This window comes from Silurus meridionalis, chromosome 25 (assembly GCF_014805685.1).
Source record: "Silurus meridionalis isolate SWU-2019-XX chromosome 25, ASM1480568v1, whole genome shotgun sequence".
NCBI lineage: Eukaryota > Metazoa > Chordata > Actinopteri > Siluriformes > Siluridae > Silurus > Silurus meridionalis.
The window spans coordinates 367501-395234 of record NC_060908.1 but is presented as its reverse complement, the minus strand read 5'-3'; the positions used below and the strand labels follow the sequence as shown (position 1 = coordinate 395234).

At 39.0% G+C, this 27734-nt stretch overlaps 4 protein-coding genes across 6 annotated transcripts in view; 2 read left to right on the top strand and 2 right to left on the bottom strand.

Annotated features, from left to right (window-relative positions):
• Nucleotides 1-8072: 8072 nt before the first annotated feature.
• LOC124378729 (N-acylneuraminate cytidylyltransferase B-like) lies at nucleotides 8073-13557 on the bottom strand. Its single transcript, XM_046838474.1, has 9 exons — nucleotides 13420-13557; nucleotides 11540-11796; nucleotides 10510-10652; nucleotides 10202-10357; nucleotides 9697-9830; nucleotides 9494-9588; nucleotides 9082-9253; nucleotides 8814-8979; nucleotides 8073-8717 (listed from the first exon to the last, which is right to left on the bottom strand). Exons 1-9 carry the CDS (start codon nucleotides 13423-13425, stop codon nucleotides 8503-8505), a joined length of 1344 nt encoding a protein of 447 aa, XP_046694430.1. The 5' UTR covers nucleotides 13426-13557; the 3' UTR covers nucleotides 8073-8502.
• LOC124378730 (sialic acid synthase-like) lies at nucleotides 13518-16478 on the top strand. Its single transcript, XM_046838475.1, has 6 exons — nucleotides 13518-13649; nucleotides 14391-14606; nucleotides 14754-14853; nucleotides 15099-15253; nucleotides 15589-15855; nucleotides 16026-16478. The coding sequence occupies exons 1-6, from the start codon at nucleotides 13518-13520 to the stop codon at nucleotides 16212-16214; spliced, it is 1059 nt and encodes a 352-aa protein (XP_046694431.1). The 3' UTR covers nucleotides 16215-16478.
• Nucleotides 16479-23023: 6545 nt separating this feature from the next.
• On the top strand, nucleotides 23024-25864 carry sat1a.2 (spermidine/spermine N1-acetyltransferase 1a, duplicate 2). Its single transcript, XM_046839889.1, has 6 exons — nucleotides 23024-23253; nucleotides 23464-23515; nucleotides 24362-24445; nucleotides 24758-24859; nucleotides 25162-25202; nucleotides 25571-25864. The coding sequence occupies exons 1-6, from the start codon at nucleotides 23188-23190 to the stop codon at nucleotides 25733-25735; spliced, it is 510 nt and encodes a 169-aa protein (XP_046695845.1). The 5' UTR covers nucleotides 23024-23187; the 3' UTR covers nucleotides 25736-25864.
• A 1354-nt stretch (nucleotides 25865-27218) lies between these two features.
• Nucleotides 27219-27734, bottom strand: part of apooa (apolipoprotein O, a) — a 6652-nt gene continuing 6136 nt past the window's right edge. For all 3 annotated transcript variants that reach the window (XM_046839887.1, XM_046839888.1, XM_046839886.1), the window contains exon 9: nucleotides 27219-27469. In XM_046839887.1, coding sequence (XP_046695843.1) covers nucleotides 27446-27469 — 24 coding nt within the window. In that variant the 3' untranslated portion in view covers nucleotides 27219-27445. The remainder of the gene's footprint in view (nucleotides 27470-27734) is intronic.

Genomic DNA, 27734 nt, shown 5'->3' with positions numbered 1-27734 from the left:
TTTAGATGAGATATATAGCTGGGTATCATCAGCATAACAATGGAAGCTAATTCCATGCCTTCTAATAATATTTCCTAAGGGAAGCATGTATATTGTGAAGAGCAGGGTCCTAGAACTGAACCTTGTGGCATGCCATAATTCACTAGCATTAGCCTGGATAGCTCTCCATTTAAATCTACAAAATGGTAACGATCAGACAGGTAGGATTTAAACCATCTTAATGTCTGTCCCTGGATGCCGATGTAATTCTGTAGGTGATCCAGGAGAAGATCATGATCTATAGTGTCGAACACAGCACTAAGATCTAGTAAAACTAACAGCGAGATGAAGCCTTGATCTGAAGCTAAAAACAGGTCATTAGTGATTTTAACTAGAGCAGTTTCTGTCCTATGATGGAGCCTGAAACCTGACTGAAATTCTTCAAAGATATTGTTCTCTTGCAGGTAGGAACATAACTGGGCAGCGACAATCTTTTCTAAAATCTTACACATAAATGGGAGATTTGAAATGGGTCTGTAATTCGATAGCGTGTTTGGATCCAGATTAGGTTTTTTAATGAGGGGCTTAATAACTGCTAACTTGAGGGATTTAGGGACGTGACCTAAAGATAGTGAGAAGTTAATAATATTGAGAAGAGGCTCACCAGTTGTATATAACACTTCCTTCAGTAGATTAGTTGGAATGGAATCTAACTGACATGTTGTTGATTTAGCTTTGATAATAACATTATACAGCTCTTCCTGTCCTATACATGTAAAACAGTGTAGATGTGGAGTTGAAGGTGAGACTGTGTCAGGAGATGATCTCAGAGGTTGGACCGCCACAATTGTGTTTCTAATGTTATCAATTTTTCAAGTGAAGAAAATCATAAAGTCCTCACTACTAAACTGTAATGAACAGATTTTTCAGATCCCTGATTTGTTGTTAATTTAGCTACTGTACTGAAAAGGAACCTGGGATTGTTTTTGTTGTTTTCTATGAGTTTGCTCAGGTGTTCAGCTCTAGCAGCTTTTAGCGCCTGTGTGTAGCTGAGCATACTGTCTTTATACGCAATTCTAAATACCTCCAATTTAGTTTTCCTCCATTTTCTCTCCAGATTACGTGCTGTTCTCTTGAGGGCATGCGTATCTAATGTGCTAGTAAGGATAAGGTCTATGTTGGTAGCCATTTTATCAAGATTATTAGCAGTTATGGGTTTAGTGTGAAATTTAGATAAATCAGGCAGGTTATTTATTTATTTAGTCTTTCAATAATAATTCTATTAGCTAAATGTGGGCTATCAAGATCTTTTCTCCCTGCATTGATGATATTTATAATAATAACTAGACCATCCTCATTCTCATTCAATGTCCTAACACAATGACGGTCTGAATGTCCTGCACAGAAACCTGATCTCACCCCCACTGAACAACTCTGAGATGAAACATATGGTACGCCAGATCTCCATTAAATGTATAATGTATTAATGGCTCTAATGGAAATTGTATTAATGATCTGATGGTTTGTTCTGGGAATGTGTTGCCTTCCAAAAGGTAGTATGTTATACCTGATACCATCAAGGACCAATAGAACATCTCGGATAGTTTATAAATCACATGTTGGTATCTACTGGACTTCATTAAACCTCCAGATTATATTGTGGTTTGAATATAATTATTTAATGTTCACAAATGCATGATTTAATGGAAACCACTTGGTAATGGTTTTAATGGTCAAGAACTGATGGTTTTTAATGGTGTGTGTAAAGAAACCATTAGAGTTTCTGTAAATGGAATCTAGAACATTCCCGGCTTTAAACATTTTCTAAGTGGACGTCTATGGATGTTTTGGAATTTTTGAACTTCAACTGAAGGAAAAATCAGATCTTAAAGTCTTAACATCAGGTCTGATTGGTGCTCAGAAGAATTTGGTGTTATACCGGAAAATAATCCAGAGCAGAGGTCAGAGTATTAACAGAGCGAGACACAGAGCTGATAATCAAACAAATAAATGAAACAGAAAGAGAAAAAACAGATTGGCGAGATGAACTGTGAGAATGAATATGAGTGAATGCAAATCATGTTCTGGTGTGACGAATGAAGATTAAAGATACCAAAGTTCTTCACAATAATTCTCTCTGGTGACATGTGGCTACCTTCAGAACTGACATTACAGTGGTGATACTGATAAATAAAACTGGACCATTCTCGTTCTGCTTCTTTGTCCTGAGGCAGTGAAGGTCTGTCAGCATGTTTAGGATGGTCTGACAGGTCTGACAGGAACGTTCTTTCAATTGATGTTTGGTAATTCCTTCCAAATCCATGGTCCATGTATTTTCTGTTAACCTCATTGCTGATGCAGATAAAAATTAGACCATTAAAACACAATAAAAGACAATAAAAACACAATAAACACAAATTTGATTCTGCTTTACTGTCCTGACATCATGACAGTCTGCTCAAGTGTATTAACATTCCTCCTGTCCTTCATATAAAATAATTCAAAATAATACTCAATATAATATTAGATCAGGTGAATATCAGCCTAAGGTGAAGCAGAGGCCTTTAATGGTATCTTTAAAAGCCCTATAAAGTTCTCACACCTATTCATGGACTATCACCTGATCCCATGGTCACTTCCAGCATTTAGGAGTTAAATTAAACAGCTAGTGATGTTTGCAGAGTAAACCTGACTGAATGAATCAAAATAAAGCTTCATTTTCATTACGCTTTTGATATAAACACCTCGTTACAGCTACAACTGTAAATTAAATAGGACTGAACACACAGCAGCACCTCTGATCTGAAGACAGGATTGCTGAATATTAGATCTCTCACATCAAAATCGATGACTATAAATCAAATTATTTCCGACCAGGAGTTTAAAATAATGGATTTGACAGAAATGTGGATTAAACCGAATGAATATGTAGCATTAAATGAAGCGAGTCCTCCTGGGTATAGTTCCATACACCAGCCCCGTCTAAATGGCAGAGGAGGCGGAGTCACAGCTATTTATAATAATAATCTAAGTGTCGCAGAAAAACGCTAGACACAAATGTAAAACAATAGAAGTTCTTTACACCAACATAAAATATTGCAAAAATATGTCTAGTCAGTCAATTCCATTAAATATTATTCATAGACCCCCCAGGGGCCCGAATCTGATTTTCTCATAGAATTTGCAGATTTCATCACAAATGTAGCTCCTTCTTTACACAAAGCATTAATGGGTGGTGACTTGAACAGCTCTCTCCTGGCTCAGGTCTTATCTATCTACCTATTGATCGCTATCAGTTTTTTGATGTAAATGGTGAGTTCTCCACACTCTCTGAGGTAAAGTTTGGTGTTCCGCAAGGATCTGTCTTAGGCCCACTGCTTTTCTCTTTATATCTGCTGCCTCTTGGTGAAATTATACATAAACATGGGATTCGCTTCCATTGCTATGCTGATGACACACAGCTGTATATTTCAGCAAAGCCAGATGAGAGAGATCAGCTTAACAATGTTGAGAAGTGTGTAAAGGACATTAGACAGTGGATGCTTGATAACTTTCTTCTGCTCAACTCAGATAAGATGGAAGTACTTTTACTAGGACCACATGCAGCTAGAAGTAAACTTTCTGATTCTGTAGCATCTCTGGATGGTGTTTCTGTCTCAGTGTGTACAGCAGTCAAAGACCTTGGTGTGATTATTGACCCGAGTCTTTCCTTTAAGACTCACGTGAATAATATCACCAGGATCTCCTTCTTTCACCTTAGAAATATTGCTAAAATTAGAAATATGATGTCGTTACAGGATGCAGAAAAACTAGTAGATGCTTTTGTAACATCTAGATTAGACTACTGTAACGCTTTACTGTCTGGGTGTTGGAGTAAGTGCAGAAATAAGCTTCAGTTAGTCCAGAATGCAGCAGCAAGAGTCCTCACTAGATCTAGAAAATATGATCACATCAGCCCTGTTTTAATCATCTACACTGCTCCCAATTACATCTCACACTGATCATAAAATACTACTACTGACGTTTAAAGCACTTAACGCTCTCACGCCGCAGTATCTGAGTGAACTTCTGTACCAGGATGATCCTCCACGCCTACTTAGATCAAAAGGTGCAGGCTATTTGTTGGTACTTCAAATAATGAAGACTCCAGCTGGGGGCAGATGTTTCTTATCCCAGAGATCCCTTATGTCGGTTTCATGATCTGCCCACTTTGTCCTGGTCTGCCTCTGGATGATGTTCTCTTCGATTGGAGGCGACTCTGTGCAGCTGGTGATGTTTCACATCTACAACCTGGGGATCCATGAAATTACGGAGAAACACAGGAGCTCTGAGGATTTAGATTTGAACTGTAGTTAATATAAACAGTCTGCTACACTGACTCAGGACTACAGTCTGCATCTGATCTCCATCACTGCACCTCAACATCGTTTATCTGCTTGTTCATCAGGGACAAACTTACACTTATAAAGAACATCTTATTTATTTTCATCACCACATTATCTGTGTAAAGCTGCTCTGAGACAATGTTCATTGTTAAAATCACAATACGAATAAATATTAATTGAACTTAATTTAATTGTCAATAGCTGGTGTTTCTTCATCCTGAATAAAGACTTATTGTTATTAGAAATATTTTGTTTGACAACAACACAATAGAAGTTTCACTGCTTTACAAAGAAAATTCTTTCCAGTATTGAGTCAGAAACAAACAGGTTCCATTAGATTCTCTGTTGAGTTTTACACTACAATGAAGAACAATAAGAGGCATCTTCACAGCTGGTGTTTTATACACACACACATACTCCAGTAGAACGAAGTGGGATGGGTTTTAGTCTGAAATTTCTCATAATATTTCAGAAACTTTCGAGCTCATAGTTAAAGACTCGAGTGTTCGATTTTATAATGAAACATGTTCACAATTCTATTACTCACATTCTAATACAGAATTATGATATAAGGTGATAAACTAGGTGTAGGTGACAAGAAAATTAAACAATAAAACGAGGAAAACCAGGAGGAGAAGGAAGATGATTTGCATGTTAAACTGTAGGTCAATATGAGGGAATGCTAATGATGTTTGGTGTTATGAGTGATGAGTGAAGACTCCATGACAGTTTGAAACACAAACATGCTTCATCTCACCTCCAGAACTGAACCCTTTCAGGGACATTAAATAGTCTCACTTTTTTTGTTGTGAGTGAACTGATGAATAACTTTAATAATATAAATAAAATACAAAGCGCTGTTTATAGCACACCTTCTACTAGAACTGAGAACTTCTAGTTTTATTTATTTAGAGAATAGAATTTCTTGGAATATTGCAGCGATTCAATGTAATGAAAAATAAAAGCAAATAAAAAATTACGAATAAATAAATAAATAAAAAGTCATTACTGTGCAGAAAAAAACAGAAATAAATAAATAAAAAGTGGTATTGCACATATTATTTTCATATTTATTTCTTTGTTATATTTTATTTGCACAATGAGGAGAGCATTTACATGTTCATGAGGTGGATTGCCTGGGGAAGTAACTTTTCTTGTGTCTGACTACTAATAATATCTACTATTATCTACTAATTATGAAGTTGTTGGTGTTAACTCAATAAAACACTCACACTGGAGTCCAGAACACGGCTCAGAAATCCAGTAACATCAAGAACGTTTGCATGTCAAACTGTTGGTGTGGATTATAAAAGAATGCAAAACAACGTGTTTTGGTGTGATGAGTGATGACAGGATGAAATAGAGACATTGTTTTGTCTCATCTCTGAGTGAATACACAATAAATCCTTCTTAAAACTTGTTTTCTGTTGTGTTCATTAGTTGGAAAATTCCAACAGCTCTGTAGAGATGAACTGTAATTATAACACACAATACACAGAGTTACTCAGAACACATTTTAACATCTCGGATAGTTTATAAATCACATGTTGGTATCTACTGGACTTCATTAAACCTCCAAATTATATTGTGGTTTGAATATAATTATTTAATGTTCACAAATGCATGATTTAATTGAAACCACTTGGTAATGGTTTTAATGGTCAAGAACTGATGGTTTTTAATGGTGTGTGTAAAGAAACCATTAGAGTTTCTGTAGATGGAATCTAGAACATTCCCGGCTTTAAACATTTTCTAAACTTTAACTGAAGAAAAAATCAGATCTTAAAGTCTTAACATCAGGTCTGATTGGTGCTCAGAAGAATTTGGTGTTATACCGGAAAAGAATCCAGAGCAGAGGTCAGAGTATCAACAGAGCGAGACACAGAGCTGATAATCAAACAAATAAACCATGAAACAGAAAAAGGAAAAACAGATTGGCGAGATGAACTGTGAGAATGGATGTGAGTGAATGCAAATCATGTTCTGGTGTAACGAATGAAGATTAAAGATACCAAAGTTTAAACAACCAGTAAAATTCAGAAATTAAAGACAAACTAAAGACTGGTGTGTCCTGTTCAGAGCCCTGACCTTCTCAACACCACTGAACACTTTTGAGAAAACATAGAACCTTAGTGAAGCTCTTGTGGTTAAATCATCTAAATTCCACACAGTGTAAATCCTTTTCAGAAGTGTGAAAGCTGTTCAAGCTTCTCCAAATAAATGCCAATGGTTTATGTTGTAGACCATTTTATGGTCAGGGGTGTACATACTTTTAGTTGTACAGAGTGTAGTTGATGGTCCAGAGTGGTTTTAGACCTTCTATAAACTGATCTTAATTAAACACACTTTAAACACTACAGAAACACCTCACAATGTTCAGATTAAATGATATTTGGATTCAGTCTTTATTGATTTAAATAATAATCTATTTTTGATCTACGCTTGTTCTTCAGACGTGCGCTTCGGCGCCATGTGGGTTCAGGTTCCCTTCACTTTCCAGAATAAATCTCCAACCTTCTCTGCTCCAAAACAACCCCCAACCATCGAGCTTCCACCTCCATGTGTGTGTGTGTGTGTGGGTGAGGGAGTCTGATCACATCTTCTCTCCTGTTCTCCTTCTTACACAAGTTCTTCTGGTAGAGACAAAAAATCTCACATTTGCAAGTCCACAATGAAGAAATTCCTCTCAACAAAGTTATATGCTGATGGCATCCTAAGTGTGTAACTTAGTGAACGAGTGTTGATTTATTCATTAATAGTTCACTAAGTTTGTAAAGAACATCTTCACTTTTTATCACCACAGTATCTGTGTCAATCTGCTCTGAGACAATGTTCATTGTTAAAAGCTCAATAGAAATAAACATGAACTGAATTGAGTTGATTTATTCATTAACAGAAAAGAGATAAAAGAACTTCTGTACGTCACTCTGGATCAGGGTTTCAGCCAAATGTAGGAAAAACACGTTTATGGTTTTTTTGTTGTTGTATTTTCCTTCTTGATCATCAGTAGAGATCTGTACAGGGCCATAATCACTTATATTTATCATGATGCAGCTGTTTATTACTTATTTTATTCTCTAATAATAATAATAATAATAATAATGATACATGTTATTTATAGGTGCCTTACATTCAATAAAAACTACAGAACTACGTTGGATGAGGTTGTTGATCTAAGAGTGTGAGAAGTATGTTTCAGAAGAAGGTCAGATAAACATGGAGCTAGATTATGTAAAGTCTTATAAACGAAAAGCAGGATTTCATATTCAATGCGCTGTTTTAACAGAAAGCCAGTGGAGCTGTTGAAGAACTGGAGATATGACCATAAAAAGAGCATTGCAGCATTCCATGGTGAGGTGACAAGTGCGTGAACCATGAAAGCAGTTCAGGAGCAGTTCAGGAGATTTCTATTACGGACGTGACAGTAAGCTGTCCGGCTGATCTTGCTCATATCTGCTTTAAATGACAGGGTGTTGTCTAGGATGAACTCTTAACCTGTGACAGAGGAGCAACTGTGGAAGCGTCATTACTCAGAGAGAAACTACTGGTCTTCGATTGTTTTTGTATCTGTCTGATCCTGTAAATCCTTCAGATCACAGCACAATGTGTAAATCACTCAATCTTTTAATGTGAGGAAATAAAAAAATCTGTCGTTATGTTTTGTTGGTTTTGATAAAATGATGCACTAAAGATGAAACCTGAGCTTCGTAAAGGTTGAACTCCATCTTTATTAAGTTAATAAACACAAATAAAGAAATACACAAAGAACAGAACAGATCAGAGTCACACTGTAGAAGCTGATTTCAATACACAGGAAATGAATCTGCACACAAAATGCAGGATAAAGTCCAGTCTGATTCTGTTCTGATTGGATCAGACACTTGGTGCTTGGACACACTGTACACCAGGAAATCACTACATGGACTTAAATTAGTGAATCACACTTTTGATTAAATCAGTAATTTTATAAGACGGAACAGGAGAACACAGGTGTACTGGTCTGAACAGTTGTTGAGTAGATCCTGCTTTACCAGTATAATAACCAAACTAAATCATCATCAGTGCTCATGTTACACCAAACCACCAGTCAAATCAAACCAGAAGAAGCAGCACGGAAACAAACACACTTTATTTTGCTCTAAAAATTGCTTCTATCAATGTTGTCCTGCTTTGGGGCAGAGGTGGCTTTCCTGTTCAGCTGCAGAAGGTAATTAGCGAACTCGTGCAGAGCTCCATGACCTGCTGCGTTCTTACAGGTGTATTTAGCAGCAATGACCGAGGTGGCAGGAGCTCCTGAAGGAACCCCACTAAAGCCAGCCTTAGATAAACACTCCACATCATGCAGGTCAGTACCTGAGAACAAACAACAAAAAAGAAAACCAGGAACAGTTTTAGTGCTGTGAAAGATCTCATCTGCAGAATGACACTCATGAAAGCTCAAGTTCTTACCGAAGTAGGCCACATCTTTCCACTGCAGCTGCCGCTTCTTCATCAGACTCTTCACTTCACTCCGTTTGTTTTTGACTCTGTAACGGAGAACACATCCAGCACGCTGAGCGAGCTTCTCAGACAGACGCTCAGACACCGGGTCATCGCAGGAGGAGATCAGAATCACCTGGCATGTGAAGACCAAAGCAAGCAGGAGACCACATTTGTTAGATGCCTGAAATCAACACAGGACATTGCTGACTCTGCACAAGAGAAGGAAAAGTCACACCTCCATGTTCTCGTTTTGTAGAAGACGGATGGCACTGAGGTCCTGTGCATTGGTGGACACCATCTCCTCCTCAGAGATAGACATGTAGATCTGTCCATCCGTTAGACAGCCAGAGACAGAGCAGAACAGCAACTTGAACACGCTCGGTTTATCCTGGCCAAAATATCCAAACCTGCCCAGGAACATGAAACAGTCATCACATTCACATCACATCAAAACAATCATTTAACATGAATAATTCATTTTCTGAAATTGTACAAAATATCAAGAAGATGAGTTATAAAGGAAACGATCAACAATGATGAGAAGTTTGTTCTGCACTGGGTAGAAATGTTCTTCAAGGGTTCTTCAGGATCACAGTAAATGACTCGTCACAGCAGTGTGAGTGAAAAGGAAACGTTTTGGTTCCTACCTTAGGACTCTTTCTGCTGCTACGGGCCAGTCAATGTCCACATCGATATCAACACTGTGCTCCGGAAGCATCTCGTAGTAGGCGATTTTGCCGGCCTTCTCGTCACACAGAGGAGGAAACAACACAGTAACTCAGACTGCACCAGATACTGGAATAAATCAGGGTTTATCTCTTTGTTATGTTCGGATCAGTGGATAGTGCACCTGTTGAAAGCCCTTCTCCAGCTGTTCTCTCCTGGTGAAGTAGAAGGAACCGTTCTCACAGATCTCTCCTGGCCAGTCCTGGCGCCGTGGCCTCTTGGAGGTGTCCAGGTTCAGGGGAACTGGGTTTTGGTCAGCTAGTATAGGAGTATGGTCAGGAATTCAGGATGAGTTTTTAATGCAGGTGATGAAGCTTCAACATACTAAAATATTTTATTCATCTTCATTAACATGCTTCATTTAGATTTTGGAAATTCAAGCTGCAATGGGATGCTAGGCTTTCACATGACAACACACACACACACACACACACACACACATTTCTCTCAGTGCAACTAATCTGCTAAATCTGATGTTAATATTTAAATGGTGCTCAGTAGAACTGGAATTTGAATGATGTTAAATCTATTAAGAAGTTGACTATAAACTTCATCACACTTCTTAACGTACAGATTTTAATATTCATTTATTTTCTCTCATTCTGAATAAAGCTTCTGCTTCATCATACCTTCTTTCTTCACCTCGGACCAGCGGAACTGATGCCTGCGCACCACAGCGAACACCGAATCGCATCCCTTCTCCGTGATCATCTCCAACGCCTCTTTAATGTGATACGGGTGGAGACACGGAGACGTGGCCTGGATGTGACAAACAACGTCCACCTCTAGAACACAGATGATGGAAACGTGTAACATTGTAAACATCAGGAAATGTGTAACATCTGGAGTTTTTTCCTGTTGTGTATTTGGCATTTTGATGTGTGTGTTTGTGTGTTTGTGTGGTTATTTATCAGGCTGATGTTGTGAGTTCCTGTACCTGGTCTCAGCCTGAGAAACTCGCGGATGGTGTCCAGTGAACTGGAGGAATCTTTAGATACTTCAGGACTCCGGCGAATCACTTGTGCACCCCAGAGTTTGGCGATTCTCTCAATCTCATCATGGTCTGTAGACACCCACACGCTGAGAACAAGAGACACGTAGCTGAGTGAAAGGAGGTCAAATATTTGCCTTTAAATCTACTTAAGTCTCCAAGTTCTATCATTTATTATACATTTAATTACTAATGATCATTTTTATCTCAAGATTCTTCACTTAATCACCTCAGTTTATGTGTAAAGACTCAAATGTGACTCTCAGCACACTGATCTATTAATAGAATGATATTAATGACTCAAACACTGATTAATATTTAATAAATGATAATATGTCATTAAACCCCTGGCCCCTGGCCCCTGGCCCCTGGCCCCTGGACCCCTGACCCCTGGCCCCTGACCCCTGACCCCTGGCCCCTGGACCCCTGACCCCTGGACCCCTGGCCCCTGACCCCTGGCCCCTGGCCCCTGAACAAGCTAACAAGCGGCAACAAAACAAGTTGAAAACAAAGCGCGTGTCACAACTCTCACGTGTCTTGTGTGATTCTTTTAGATTATTTCAGTGCTTTATAATTGTGTTGATTGTGTTGATTGTGTTTATACCTCAGAAGAACTTTATCATTTTTCCACATGGACATCATTACAAATCCACTGTGTTTATTTCAGTGTGTGAACCTCAGAATCTGTTCACTCTGAACTCAACCCGATTTATTTATTCACAAAGACCTCGAGGAGAAAAACATCACTCAGGAGAAGAGCAGAAGAGCTTCTACTACACACTGTGAATACTCTCCAACCACAGTGATATACTGGATAAAGCTCGAGTTCGCACTGTCGTCAGTAACACACGCATACACACACGCACACACGCACACACACACACACACACACACACACTTTCATAGTTTCAAGTTTAACTAAGTAGGTAATGAGAGAAAGGAGAGGCGGTTTGTGAGTGAGTCTGATCTCTCCTACCTGTCTAGGAGCTCACAGTCGAGCGATGCTCTTATCACCCAGCCGATGAGAGGAACTCCAGCCAGGACCTTCACGTTCTTCAGAGGAATTCCTTTACTCCCTCCTCGAGCCAGAATTAACGCCGCTTTATGCGGAATTTTTCTGCTGCTTCGCGCTGCATGCTGCATCCATCTTCTCCTTCTCCTTCTCCTTCTCCTTCCACAGATCAGAATGAGCACCTGATCTCCAGCAGCGCTCCACTGAGTCTCAGACACGCCCTGAGTCGATGATGACGAAGTAACGTCATAAATAAAAAATGATATATAATATACTACTACTACTAATAATAATAATATAAACTATATAATAATTATATAAACATATATATACATTTTTAAAATGCTATAAAATGCCATGAAATTAAATGCCTAAATGTCATACATACATAAATGAAATAAATGAAATATAAATAAATAAATAAATAAATAAATAAATAAATAAATAAATAAATATAAATGATTTTTGATGTCTGGTTTTATATATCTGATTCTTTTTGCATGTTTTCTGTGTTCCGTGTGGTGCAGTATATTAGATGTGGGGTTACTGCTTGTGTTTCAGGTTAAATGGAGTATTACGGTTTTATTCTCTTTATTTAACCCTGTAATATGCAGTAGTTTAATTTTGTTTTTCAGTGAATTTATGAATCATGACACGATTAAACCAGTATTTAGTTTAACTGGAATTTGGTATGAATGTATGTGTAAGTGTTGGAAGTATTTGTTGACTTTGTGAAAATTATGTTGCAGTTGTTGCTCCTGCTGTCAGTTGGAAAAGAAGCCTAATAAAAAAAATCAGCTCAGTTTAACTCAACAATCGTTTTGTCTTTGTCCATCCTTCATACAAACACAAACACAAACACAAACACAAACACCACGCAGAGACAATCAGGAAACACACTGACGAACAGGGTTACAAATATATATATCATTTATTTGTTTATTTATATAAATGTATGGCATGTAGAAGACGAACACAAGTGCACTAAAGTCTCTGTCTGAATAAATCAACAGCAAATATATATATATACATACATATATATATATAAAGTACATGAAAAATACAAATATATATATTCTCTTTAAATCGCGTGATTAGTTGTAGGTGTGTGTGTGTGTGTGTGTGTGTGTGTGTGTGTGTGTGTGTGTGTGTGTCTTCTGAGAATGTTGTAATATTTATAATTTGCCTCGGATTATATTCTTTACACCGATTAAAATGTAAAATATAATCATTACATCACAGTGTAAATCTGCTGTAAAGCTGCCACGATATTTCTGATCCTTTAATTCAAATTACCGGCTTTATAATACTAATAATAATAATATTTATTATAATATAATTAATATAATATAATATAAAATAATATAATATAATATAATATAATATAATATAATATAATATAATTAATATAATATAATATAATATAATATAATTCATATAATAATATTATTATTTATTATAATATAATTCATATAATTCATATAATATAATATAATATAATTATTATTATTATAACATTAAACTGTACATTAAACCACTTGTTGATTTGTATTTTGTTGTTTCGGGTTCCTGTTTAGCTGAATCTCTCTCTCTCTCTCTCTCTCTCTCTCTCTCTCTCTCTCTCTCTCTCTTCACTCTGTACTGTAATTTCGTCACTCAGTAAAACTAAAAGAGAAGAAAAGAGGTGAAGGGCTTCAGGGTTTAGCAGGATTAGTTTTTGTGACTGGAAAATGCCACCAGACCGGTTTGATGGAAGAGAAAGAAAAGAATGAGTAGGAGGAGAAGAAGATGAGGAGGAAGAGGAGGAGGAGGATCATCATGAAGAGTATAAATTGGCACCTGACCTTCATGAAAGCCTCTTCGGGTACCGCAGCTCCAATACTGAGAACATCTCACAGAAAAGACTCTCAGGTCCTCCATATTACTGAACAGTGGTGAGAAGATGCCGCTCGAGTTCGAACTTTGTCCAGGAAGAAAGATCGGGGGCTCAAACCCCTGTTTCATCATCGCAGAGATCGGTCAGAACCATCAAGGAGACATTGAGATTGCAAAGAAAATGATTCGCATGGCTAAGGTACTGCAGGTCTTCATCTTCTCATTATTACACTCACACACAATCAAGTCAGGAATAAATTCAGACAATAATAATAACAATAATAATAATAACAATAATAATAATAATAATAATAATAATAATAATAATAATAATAACAATAATAATAATAATAATAATAATAATAATAATAATAATAATAATAATAATAATAATAATAATAATAATAATAATAATAATAATAATAATAATAATAATATTATTAAAGATAACAAGAAGAAGAAGAAGAAGAAGAAGAAGAAGAAGAAGAATATATTCTACTATTTCATTTGAAATAATTAAAATAAACTAATTACCCAAATGTATCTGATTAAAAGATAAAAGAATCTGCTCAACACCAAAAAAAACTCAATCAGGTTTTAATTTTCTACAAACTCATCAGTAAATTGAGTTTATTTCACTCACCGCAGTAAGAGAAGAGAAATCATTCCTGATATCTCTGTAGAACATCACACCTCAGGTTGTACTCTACAGGCTCCTGCAGCGCGAGAAGAACATGCACGAGCCAAACTCATACACGAGATGTGAATAAGCTCCGACTTTTATAACCTCTCAGATGGACCAGATAATGATCTCCCTCTCTCCCTCTCTCTCTCTCTCCTGCCGCTTTCTCTTTTTCTTCCTCCTCCTCCTTTCTCCTCCTCGTTTCTCCTCCTCCTTTCTCCTCCTCGTTTCTCCTCCTCCTTTTCCATTCTTCTTCAGAGCTGTGGTGCTGACTGCGTGAAATTCCAGAAGAGTGAGCTCGAGCACAGGTTCACCAAGCGAGCGCTCGAGCGCTCCTACTCTTCTCCTCACGCGTGGGGAAGCACGTACGGGGCACACAAGCGCCACCTAGAGTTCAGTCATGAACAGTACAGGGAGCTGCAGAGCTTCTCACAGGAAGTGGGGATTTTCTTCACCGCCTCCGGGATGGATGAGGTGAGTGGGTGGGTGGATGAGGTGAGTGGGTGGGTGGGTAAGCGAGTGGGTGTGAGATAGAGCTGAAACAATCAGGTGACTTAACACTAAATACAATGTTCCTATATGATCATCATCATCATCTCTTTTTTTATCTCTTTCTCTCAGATGGCTGTAGAGTTTCTGCATGAAATCAACGTCCCCTTCTTCAAAGTCGCCTCAGCAGACACCAACAACATTCCTTATCTGGAGAAGTTGGCCAAGAAAGGTGTTTCCTCTCTTCCGTAATATTCCATAAACCAACACCAGACCTAGAGATGTATAAATCCCCATCGTGTAGATGATTAAAGACTTAATTCCAATTAATTCTAGCTGATTAATTAATCGACTAGTTAGTTATTATAATAAATTCTGATTCATATTATAATTATTAGAATTCTAATAACAGTTCACCTCTAGCCTTAATCAGGATGTCCAGGTTGAGGAAGTTCTCACTCTCACTTGTGTCCTCAGGTCGTCCCATGGTGATCTCCAGTGGGATGCAATCAATGGAGACCATGCGCTGTGTTTATCAGATGATGAAGAAGCAGAACTCAGAATTCACCTTCCTGCAGTGCACCAGCGCGTATCCACTGCCTTTGGAGCACGCCAACCTGCGCATCATCAACGTGAGGCTCTTTCACTCAGCTTCATGGAGCTTCATAGAGCACAAGTTCATTTTAAGACAAAAATAAGAGGTTTAATAATAAATGCAGATGCAACCTTTAACCATCCAAAGAACCCAAGAAGAACCCATTTACAGCTCTGTGATGTAGCAGAGGGTTTTAAAATAATTAAAAAAATATATTCTGCATTTGTATTCTGTTGCATTGAGAAAGTTAAAATAATGATTTAATGCTTTTCTGCAACTTAAAAAAAATCCCTTTTTGCAGCTTCAGCATATTTTTGTTTAGGAGTAACATTGTTTTCTGATCTAATGTAAGTTCTCATCTTTTCAACACAGGAATTCCAGAAGGAATTTCCAGATATCCCAATTGGTTACTCAGGACATGAAGGAGGGATCAGTGTGTCTCTGGCTGCTGTAGCTCTGGGAGCAAAGGTTCTGGAACGCCACGTGACCTTGGACAAAAGCTGGAAGGGCAGCGATCATGCGGCGTCACTGGAGCCAGCTGAGTTAGAAGCTCTGATACGAGAGATCCGGACTGTGGAAACGGCGATGGGATCTCCAGTCAAACAAATGCTGCCCTGTGAATCCTCCTGCCACAGCAAGGTCAGAAACTTCTACACTAACGTATATCTCAGAGTACCACAAAGTATCACAGAGTAAAAAAAAAATCTACATCACACAATTTCTATCTGTCTCTCTTTCTGCACTGAAGTGTTTGTACGACCGATTTCAGGACACAAATAGAAATGGAACTCTTATTGTTCTGTTTTCAGTTGGGGAAGTCTGTGGTGGCGAAGAAGGCACTGAAAAAAGGAACCAATTTAACCCTTGAGATGCTGGGAGTGAAAGTAGCAGAACCACCAGGAATCCCACCAGAGAACATCTTCAAGCTGGTGGGGAAGACCATCCCAGTGGACGTGGAGGAAGACGACACCATTACAGTCAACATGATCAAACTCTGAAGCCTTCACGGGCATTTATTAATATTTCAGACATGAATCTTTTTTTATTTTTTGGTGAATGTAAGTGTGCAGGTTTTTGGTGAAGGTTTCAGATTCTGATGATTCCCCGTCTGAACCAGTGGTGGGTTTAAGGTGGAAAATGTATTACAAAAACATGTTGCTGTGATTTTGTCATTTCAGTGATTGTGAAAGAGCTTTAATATATTGAGAAAATATTAAATGATATATTTACTGAACTCAAATAAAAAACTTTAAAATTTCAAATGCTTGTATCTTCTTATGTGCATAAATATTTCCCCCTTGACCTTTTCCACATTTAATACTAATAATACTGAAAATGAGAGCAGGAGAGAATAAATAATGTTTTCCTAAATAAAAATGGTATGAGTATACACATTCATCCCCATTCGTTCTGGTTGTGTTCTTATATTCTGAAGCAGGAGAACCCACCACCTTCACAGCATGAAGCATTACAGCCCTCCCTGAGGCTGCGAGTCTCTACCAGTTTTATCTCCTGGAGCTTCATCCAGCAGCCAATCAGAGCAGCTTATCAGCTGATGATGAGTAGAATCAGCTGGTGTTCATTAACACCAGTGCTGAGGAGAGCAAGAGCGAAAAACACCCTAGCACAATACTCCCTTATACACATTTATAAACATCAGTGTCGTGTACTACAGCAGAAAGAGTCAACTAATTAAAAGAAGTAAAACTTAGGATTCCATGGTTTATAAAAACTCGGCCATGAATTAGGTTCGCATCTGTTTACATTTCAGAACCTGGTTTTGTCTTGAATCTCCAGCTTGTCTGCTTGGATAGTACTTTCAGATAACCGATTACGGATACTGGGGGGAAATTCCATGTAAAATAGTACTGAACTTTATTACAAACAAAAAAACTAAACTACTTATTCGTGATAGCGCTCTCCTTCGGCTCGCCTCTAGAGGCCGCTGTTGTATTGAAAAAGGAATGGTATGAATTTCTGCCGATGGTTGTGGGTTACTGGCAATCAGCTATCGGTGAACGATTAATCGGCTAAACAGATTAATAGGTCAAAGTGTAGTTTTAGTTTCTGCTAAATCTCTAACACTGGAGCCTGTTTCTGTTTTCATGTTGAATTTTATAGAACTTCTTGGAGAAGAAACATCCTGGATTACTGTAATTCCAGCAGAGTCCTGCAGCAGGACACACACACACACACACACACACACACTCCAGCACATACTGCACTCACGTCTACCTACAGAATTGAGGAAGAAAAAGCAGGTTGGAGCATTACAGAAGGTCTTTAAGAGAAAAGCTTTTATTGCTGTTAAATACCTTCTCTGTAATGCTCCAACCTGCTTTTCCTTCATTTAGCCTGTAGGTGGACATGAGTGAAGTATGAGCTGGAGTTTGTGTGTGTGTGTGTATGTGTCCTGATGCATACCCTCCCAGATCTATGCCTACATACACTTCCAGACCTACCCCTTCCTACCCTCCGAGACCTACCCCTACATACCCTCCCAAACCTACACGTACCTGCAGCAGGACACACACACGCACTCCAGGTCATACTGCACTCACGTCTACCTACAGGGTTGAGGAAGAAAAAGCAGGTTGGAGCATTACAGAGAAGGTCTTTAAGAGAAAAGCTTTCATTGCTGTTAAAGACCTTCTCTCTAATGAGTGTGTGTGTGTGTCCTCACAGACCCACCCTTACATAGATAGGACTTTCAGAAACCCGATTACGGATACTGGGGGGAAATTCCATGTAAAATAGTACTGAACTTTATTACAAACAAAAAAACTAAACTACTTATTCGTGATAGCGCTCTCTTCGGCTCGCCTCTAGAGGCCGCTGTTGTATTGAAAAAGGAATGGTATGAATTTCTGCCGATGGTTGTGGGTTACTGGCAATCAGCTATCGGTGAACGATTAATCGGCTAAACAGATTAATAGGTCAAAGTGTAGTTTTAGTTTCTGCTAAATCTCTAACACTGGAGCCTGTTTCTGTTTTCATGTTGAATTTTATAGAACTTCTTGGAGAAGAAACATCCTGGATTACTGTAATTCCAGCAGAGTCCTGCAGCAGGACACACACACACACACACACACACACACTCCAGCACATACTGCACTCACGTCTACCTACAGAATTGAGGAAGAAAAAGCAGGTTGGAGCATTACAGAAGGTCTTTAAGAGAAAAGCTTTTATTGCTGTTAAATACCTTCTCTGTAATGCTCCAACCTGCTTTTCCTTCATTTAGCCTGTAGGTGGACATGAGTGAAGTATGAGCTGGAGTTTGTGTGTGTGTGTATGTGTCCTGATGCATACCCTCCCAGATCTATGCCTACATACACTTCCAGACCTACCCCTTCCTACCCTCCGAGACCTACCCCTACATACCCTCCCAAACCTACACGTACCTGCAGCAGGACACACACACGCACTCCAGGTCATACTGCACTCACGTCTACCTACAGGGTTGAGGAAGAAAAAGCAGGTTGGAGCATTACAGAGAAGGTCTTTAAGAGAAAAGCTTTCATTGCTGTTAAAGACCTTCTCTCTAATGAGTGTGTGTGTCCTCACAGACCCACCCTTACATAGATAGGACTTTCAGAAACCCGATTACGGATACTGGGGGGAAATTCCATGTAAAATAGTACTGAACTTTATTACAAACAAAAAAACTAAACTACTTATTCGTGATAGCGCTCTCTTCGGCTCGCCTCTAGAGGCCGCTGTTGTATTGAAAAAGGAATGGTATGAATTTCTGCCGATGGTTGTGGGTTACTGGCAATCAGCTATCGGTGAACGATTAATCGGCTAAACAGATTAATAGGTCAAAGTGTAGTTTTAGTTTCTGCTAAATCTCTAACACTGGAGCCTGTTTCTGTTTTCATGTTGAATTTTATAGAACTTCTTGGAGAAGAAACATCCTGGATTACTGTAATTCCAGCAGAGTCCTGCAGCAGGACACACACACACACACACACACACACTCCAGCACATACTGCACTCACGTCTACCTACAGAATTGAGGAAGAAAAAGCAGGTTGGAGCATTACAGAGAAGGTCTTTAAGAGAAAAGCTTTCATTGCTGTTAAAGACCTTCTCTGTAATGAGTTTGTGTGTGTGTGTGTGTGTGTGTGTGTGTGTGTGTGTGTGTGTGTGTGTGTATGTGTTTGTGTGTGTTTATGCATAACCTCACAGACCTACCACTACATACCCTCCCAAATCTGCCCCTAATTTTCCTTCTACACCTACTCCTACATTGCCCAAATGTCCTACCAACCACCCGAAGATTAAACCCATATCAGAATCAGGTTTATTGGCCACGTGTGTTGACACACACAAGGAATTTGTTTCCAGCCGGTGGTGACTTTTAAAAGTACGGACATAAATAAAACTATACATTTAGTTAAGACTACACAAGACTAAAACAGACAATATAAGAAAATACAGGCAATATGACACGATACAATATACACAATATAATAACCCCCTAAATCAATCGATACCACCACCACCCCCTCATCCTGAAGATCTGTACAGACTGAGGAGGTGAAACATTAAATTCATGTGAAAATGGAGAAGTGAGACTGAAAGTCTGCAGCAGCAGCATCAAGAAAACAAGTCGTCATGTGAATAGAGTTTCAAGGCTGAACATGACAGGAAGTGGTCAGAGAGAAAAATACATAGATTTCACAAGCACATGAGCATAAAGGAACTATGGGCTTTAAGTAAATCTAATTATGTAGGAAACAAACACTGTCCATGTAATCCTCCATACATGGTAAAGGGTTAATTTTGACTCTGTTTACTCTGTGTTTCTGAAGTCTGTACAAAAGTAAAAGGAAGCGTCAGACTCCTGAACCAGCAGGCAGGAAGAACTTTAAGTGAAGTGAAGTCAAGTAGACTTTTATTGTCATTCCAACCGTATGCAGTGCAGTACACAGTGAAACGAAAGAATGTTCCCTCAGGGCGGAAGTGCTTCATCAGACAACATCAAACACTTAACTCAAAATCTAACAACATAAAGTGCACACAAAACAAGGAGACAGTAACGAGACACTGCAGCACAGAGCAGTGGAGTTCAGGAGCCCGTGCCACTGGATTTTCTGTATAAAGATGAAAATAGATGTTGTACATTGCAACCAGTTGTGCAAACAATTTCCCAGCTACTGGACCGAGCAGTCATCACTTCTCCACTATGAGGGTTCTGTGTGTACACTGTGTTTTACACGTTACTGTCACAACACGTTTGTTATCTCAGATACATCAAAACACTTATATAACAAGTAAACAACTGCAAATGATATAGTGTAGTCAAGTACCAAAGATCTTCTTGTGAACTGTTGATGCCCCATTTGTCATCAGAACCTTCTTATCACAGGAATATCCTACAGCAGACTGAGATCAGCTCAGTTAGCATCGAGGATTAACCGAGGACCAGACCTATTCCACAGACTCGATTATTCTCTACATTATAGCGGATTAAAATGCACACACACACACACACACACACACACACACACACACACACACACACACACACAGACTTCAGGGTGACTGTGTGTTCTGGAACACTAATACGTACACAGGAAAACTTCCCCCTGCAGCCCAGTCTAACATTTAAACACATGTTCTGCTCCCAGTGTAAAGCAACACACAGTAACACACATCAACACACACTAACACACACTAACACACTAAACCAGACAGTAACACAAAACGTGGGATTCTGATGTTTGCATGTTCTCTCCTGTCCTGTTTAAAGCATTGATAAGAGCTAAATACCTACAGTGTGTTGGGGATCTGCCTCTTCATGTTGCTCTTGTTCAGAAACTCTCTCTGAAGTTTGGAGTGATTTTAGCATCTTTTAAACAGCGTGTTCTTCCTGTAGGACGAGGAGATTCGTCTCCTGATGAAGCAGGAGCTCCGTGGATGAAGCTTCAGGAATGACATGTCATTATTTAATAAATGAATGAGTTGGTAATTTGCATATGTAGGAGTAACACAGCTGAGGCTGTTGAGTTCGAGGAAAATAATGACCCTCAGGGTGATGAGAGAAACTTTGCTTTTCTATAACGACATGTTACATGTTGTGTTTAATTCCTTACGTAATTACAGTTCAGTGCAGTGATCACACACACACACACACACACACACACACACACACACACACACACTGTGGTGGACAGTAATAAAGTAAATGTAATTTGAATGTACTTTTTTTATTTTTACTTTACTGCAGTATTTTTTGGAGATTTTTACTGGAACTTCACTACATTTATATTTGACTTTTTACTCGACTACACTTTACACTTTAGTGAAATCAGTCGTTTCTTTTTATTAACGAGGATAAAAACGTATCTGGTGAAACACGCAGCGAGTCACCAATCAGGATCGAGCGCACGCTCTGTTTTACACGTGTTCTGATCGGCGCTCGGTGCATCTACTGATCACCAACATACAGTTCAGCATCAGTTCAACATCAAGCAGAACATTTAGAGAGGAATAAATGATGAAGAAACTCCAGACTCGAACTCACCACCACACACGTGACCTCATTTACACGTTTTATTAAAGAAGGTTTTGTGTTCATGATGATTGTAACAGAAATTAATCAGTGTTTGAGTCATTAATATCATTCTATTAATAGATCAGTGTGCTGAGAGTCACATTCGAGTCTTTACACAGAAACTGAGGTGATTAAGTGAAGAGTCTTGTGATAAAAATGATCACAGGAACATTAGAGTTATAATAAATCACTACTTTAGAGACTGAAGTTCATTTGAAGGGAAAAACTTTTGTACTTTTATTGAAGCCATATTTGATCGAGTGTCTGTACTTTAAATCAACTCAAAGGAGGAAAGTGATGAAACTCAAATACTTCGTTACTGTAAGTACATTTTTCTGGTATCAGTATTTTACTTCACTATTTATTTTTCAGACATCTTTTTACTTTCTTTATGTTTTGATTTATATGTGACAATATTTTGCTTCTCACTGCCCCATTAAACATCAACATGTCATTACGCTGCTTTTTCAGGCTCCACTGGTGCGTCATTTCCTGTCTCTCACACACCACAGACGGTCACTAGTTTCTGAAGTCTGGGGTTGATGTGGATGAGACAGAGGGAGTCCGTGATGTAACTATGACCGAGAACAAACATTCCTGATCATCATCATCATCATCATCTTTTCTCTGTTTGTGTTTTTACTGAAGTTCATGTCAGAGCTCAAACTTCTTCACTTTCACTTGAGTAAAAAAGTGCAGTCAGAACTTCTACTTTTGCCATTTCTGACTTTACTGTATGGTGTGTGTAGTTTATAAAACACTTTATGTAGAAACAAACTGGACTCATCCTTTAGGGTGTTTGTAGGATATTTTTTTCTTTTCACAAATCACAACTAAATTCTTAACATCAACATTCAACAATATTTTCCCCTAAAGAATATAAACCTATAAAAAAAGTACAGACTCTCGGATTTAGACGATAAAATGTTTTTTCTCCCTCAGTTACCGGAAATATCCACCCGCTTTCTGTCCATTCAGCGCTCAGGAACTGGCAGGAACCGGCCTCAGCTGAGCGAATGAGTCATGAGCTCCATCTTCAACCACTCCATCCTGCACACTCAGGGGCCCTACACAGGGGACACAGACAAAAGCTCCTTCTCGATTTGTGGCGCTGTTGTGTGTCAAATAAGCACATATGAGACTGAACCACTGAGTATGAGGAAACGATCTCTCTCTCTCTCTCTCTCTCTCTCTGTCATATGACGTCATACAATGTATTAAAAGCAGCTCTGGAGGCAGCAGATCTTCCAGAAGAGTTTCACAGCGACTCACGATTCCATGTAATCCCTTAAATACGACAATAACTTCGTGCTGAGGTTCTCCTCTTAGAACCGAATGAAGAAACGAATCCTGCTTTTATTCGCATATAGAGGATTAGTGAGAAAAGGGAAAAAGAGTAAAAGAAGAAAATGGCCAGTTTTATATTACGGAACGCTGAACCCAAGGACGTCTCAGATATTCTCCGTCTCATAAAGGTAAGAAATCTATCTATCTATCTATCTGTCTGTCTGTCTGTCTGTCTGTCTGTCTGTCTGTTTCTGTCTGTTATTATCATAATTAACATGTCACGGCGACCTTTTTCTGAATGTTTTTGTTTGTTTGTATGTTTTTGTTTTTGTTTGTTTTTTAATTATGATATTCTTCACAACTTATGTGTGTTCTGTTTATTCCTTTGGTCTTTTAAGGAGCTTGCGAAGTTTGAGAAGATGGAACAGCAGGTCGTTCTGACCGAGAAAGGTACAGCACTCTTCCTGTAAATACCCGCATGTCCCGCCTCCCGCTCTGATTGGCTAGTAGCTCACCCACATGCGCGCTCTGATTGGCTAATATGAATCTGCGCCACTTTCTGCTAGAAAGATTCGGAACTGGTTCAGTGTAGCGTTCAGGAAGTTCGGGTGTGGCGCACAAACACACACAAACACAAACAAACACACGCTAGTGATGACGATAACATCAATTTAATCACTTGGTCCTTTGAAGCTCGATCAAATAAACGAATCTTTTTTTTTCGGTTCTTTTGATCAGAAAAATGTTACACATCTACATACACCAACTTTACCTTTAGTTCCAATCATGAAAGTATTGAATGCAGTATGGGGCAAATGATGATGAACAGAATGAGGAGCTTCACCTCTCATATCGCGTCTGTTTTGTATCGTTTGTTCTTTTGTCACGTGACTCCCATAATAAATATAACATTAATGTCAAAATTCTGACCAATGAAAACGGATCTATTGCACCACACAGCGTCTGTTGGAGTCACGTGATTAAAGAATGAACGACTCGGACCAGAAGAGTTGAGAGATGAACTACTCGGTTCTGTTTTCTGTATAAAACCTACAGACATTTAGTGAAGAAAATCTACTTATTACTCTTTAAACAACTCGTTCTTCTGAGTCACATTAAAATGAACAAATTGTTCAAGAACAACCCATCACACACACACACACACACACACACACACACACACTCACTGTACTGTACAGTGCAGGACAGGACAGGTCTATGAAACCCGCAGTGAACATCACACTTGTCCCTCCTCCTGAGATGAGGTCAGTCACTCTCCATGTTTCTGTGTTGTAGAGCTGCTGGAGGACGGTTTTGGAGATCATCCGTTCTACCACTGCATCATCGCCGAGGTGCCCATGGACAAGCAAAGTGCACAGGGCAAGTTCCTGTCAAGTTCTTACAACACAACCACAGACTGGAATCCTGACCTGATCAATGAAAAGTGCAGCACATAGGAAATAGACCTTTAAATCATTGTTCACTCTTCAGTCCGAGGCTGTGGGTCGAGATACGAGCTTATTCTTCTGACTCTGAGACGTCTGAGTGATGAGTTTCTGTACACTGAGTAGTGTAGGAGTGTAAAAGACAGGGGTTCAGGGATTTGTAGATATTTAGATGTTTTTAAAAATCTCATTGAAAGTGATAAACACGATGTGGCTTTGTTTTTATTTGGATTTCTCCTGTGTTCAGGTCACACAGTGGTCGGTTTCGCCATGTACTACTTCACCTACGACCCCTGGATCGGGAAGCTGCTGTACCTGGAGGACTTTTATGTCATGGGGGAGTTCAGAGGTACAGAGCGAAGTTCATGATCCTGAGCTCCCACAGGAGCCGCTGTGAATTAGTGTATCTATCGGGTTACTATAGAAACGATTAGACATTCGAACTGACGCATTAATATGAAATGTGTTAACAGAAATCTAAAACTCCTGTGGATAAATCTCCACCGCGTCTGCGCTTCACTGTTACGGATTGTAATAATCCTAGTTTACATCTCAGTGTTAACCTTTGTGTGAACTTTTGCATAAATTTGCATACTCATTTACATCCTCATGGCTTATTTTGAATGTAAATTTCCTCTCCTGCTGTTTCAGGTTACGGCATCGGCTCTGAAATTCTCAAGCAGCTCAGTGAAGTGAGTTTCACACCTCAGGAAACTCCTGCATGGTTTTATTACACATGTAAAGCAAAAATAGATTGAACTTGTTTTGGAGCTCCATTAGGAGTCAAAAGTTTGTGCACCCCCTCTTAAAGAATACTTTATTTCTTCTATACTATTCCAGAATAATATTAAATATTATAGCTATTAACATGTGACATAGGAAAGGGGTGTGGCCTAATCGATCTTATCGTATGGTTAATATATAATGCTAAACTGGAGACCGTTAACATGCATAAACTGTTATCTACATTAGTTAGAATGATTAACTGATTGACTTCATTAGGGTTAAATGGAAAGTCATTTTTGAGAAATGAAAACAGATCTTCATCTTTGTCCTGCAGAAAGCGGTGAAGTGTCGCTGCAGCAGTCTGCAGTTCATCGTGGCCGAGTGGAACAAATCCTCCATCGAGTTTTATAAACGGCGTGGCGCCAGCGACCTCTCCCTGGAGGAGGGCTGGAGACTGTTCGAGATCGACAAGGAGAGTCTGATCAAAATGATCAAGTAATGACGATAAGAAATAAATGCAGAACAGCACGATTTAACTTCTCTTCAGACATCCTGAATCATCTGCTACAGTAAAATGAACACAACTGCATGTTATTTTCTAATAAACTCAGTAACATTTTTACATTCACTTATAAAAGTGTCCTGTGTTTTATTTCATGAAACAGCTGACAGTCACAGAGAACTAATGAACCCTGACCACTATCAGTTCCACCAGTAAAAAGGGGCGTGGCCTAATATGGCATGGTTTAGATTACATTCGACTGATCAGGAATTTCCTTCTGAGATTAATAAACTGACTGATGAATCAAATGCGCGTGCGCGTGTGTGTGTGTGTGTGTGTGTGTAAGGTTCATAGGAGTTATTCCTACGTTATTTCTTCTCAGTAGAAAGAAAGTGTGAAACTGTGTTTAGGAGAGAGATTTCTCAGAGATGGATTTATTTCAGTTACTCTGAATGATTTATCCGTCTGTTTGACTCCCAGCTGTAAATACTTTCTCTCTCTCTCTCTCTCTCTCTCTCTCTCTCACATCCCTGTTTTTACTCATTTTTTCCACTGTCTCTCTCTCTCACTGAAAACTGGTCATTTCCAGGAGACAATCCAGACATCATGTTTTTTTAAAGGTAAACTGAGAGCCTTGGGAAACCACACACACACACACACACACACACACACACACACACACACACACACACACACACAGCTGGAATGTGAACGTTTCACATCTGGTTTTGGGCTGTGCTGGTTTTCCACAGTGACACAAACACAACACGAGCTGAGTTTCTCAGAAATCCTACACTTGGAACAGGGTTTCTGCAGGTTTTTATTTAACTGTAAGAACGTTTGAAGGCAAGTAAGAATGTAAAGTAAGACCAATATCACGACTTCAAAAAGCGCCTGTTAGCGTCTGACCTTCACCGACCTCTAAATTCACTTTCTAAGCCAATTATCAGTAAACTTGCACTTCTGAAAGCTGATTGGCTGTTGCATGTTTGTAGTCGTCATACAGTAAATTATATTTGGACCAGCGAAAGAAAAACTTCACCATGGAAACTAATAAAGAAACACATTCTAAAGTGCTGCAGGAGCAGTTCAGTGAGGATCAGAGGCAGTGTTGGATTTCAAAGCTGAAACAGCAAATTTTACACTTCCAAAGGTCTAAACTTTCATTTGACATTTTATACGGTGTTTTTTAGACCCACAGAAACCCTGTGGCGTGCACACACACACACACACACACACACACACACACACACACAGAGTTCATCATTAATGAATCTAAAGAAACAGCTGTATTATGTTGTGAGGTAGTGAAAGCAGGAGTTCAGTATTGTGACATGTTCAACATCATGATTGGCATTTTACAGGAATAAATTACATCCCTCATGAAATAAACATTACCATTGACACCATGCTTCATGAATATTCATGAGCGTGTATTAATTATGCATATTCGATTGAATAATGAAATTAAAGCCACATGTAGATAAACATCACTACAGTGGATTTATTTGCATTTGTACATAAATATACATAAAAAATCCTGTTCCAGCGCAGGTTCTCCCCAAGATCTCCAGAATAACAGCTGTCCACAGGCCACGCCCCTTCCGCTGTGAGTCAAGAGAAAGGGGGTGTGGCTAGTGCAAAAGCAGAAGCATAGCTACGATGTAATTTCCTGTCCCTATGCTTTTGTTTCTCCAGTGGACAATTTCATTTCTCCTCTGCCTTTCTCACCTGTGGTGCAATTACAAAGCAGTCAGAGGTTACAGAGCTCAACGAACACACACACACACACACACACACACACACACACACACACACACATTTTTACCACAAACTCTAAACACCACACCCTGTAATCACTTTCAGGAAGCCCCACCTCTTTCCTCCTCCAAGAACACAGACACACACGCACGCACACACACACACACACACACACACACACACACACTCACTTACTTTCTCTTCAGGCTTCACTGCGGACTTTCCAGTAATGAGT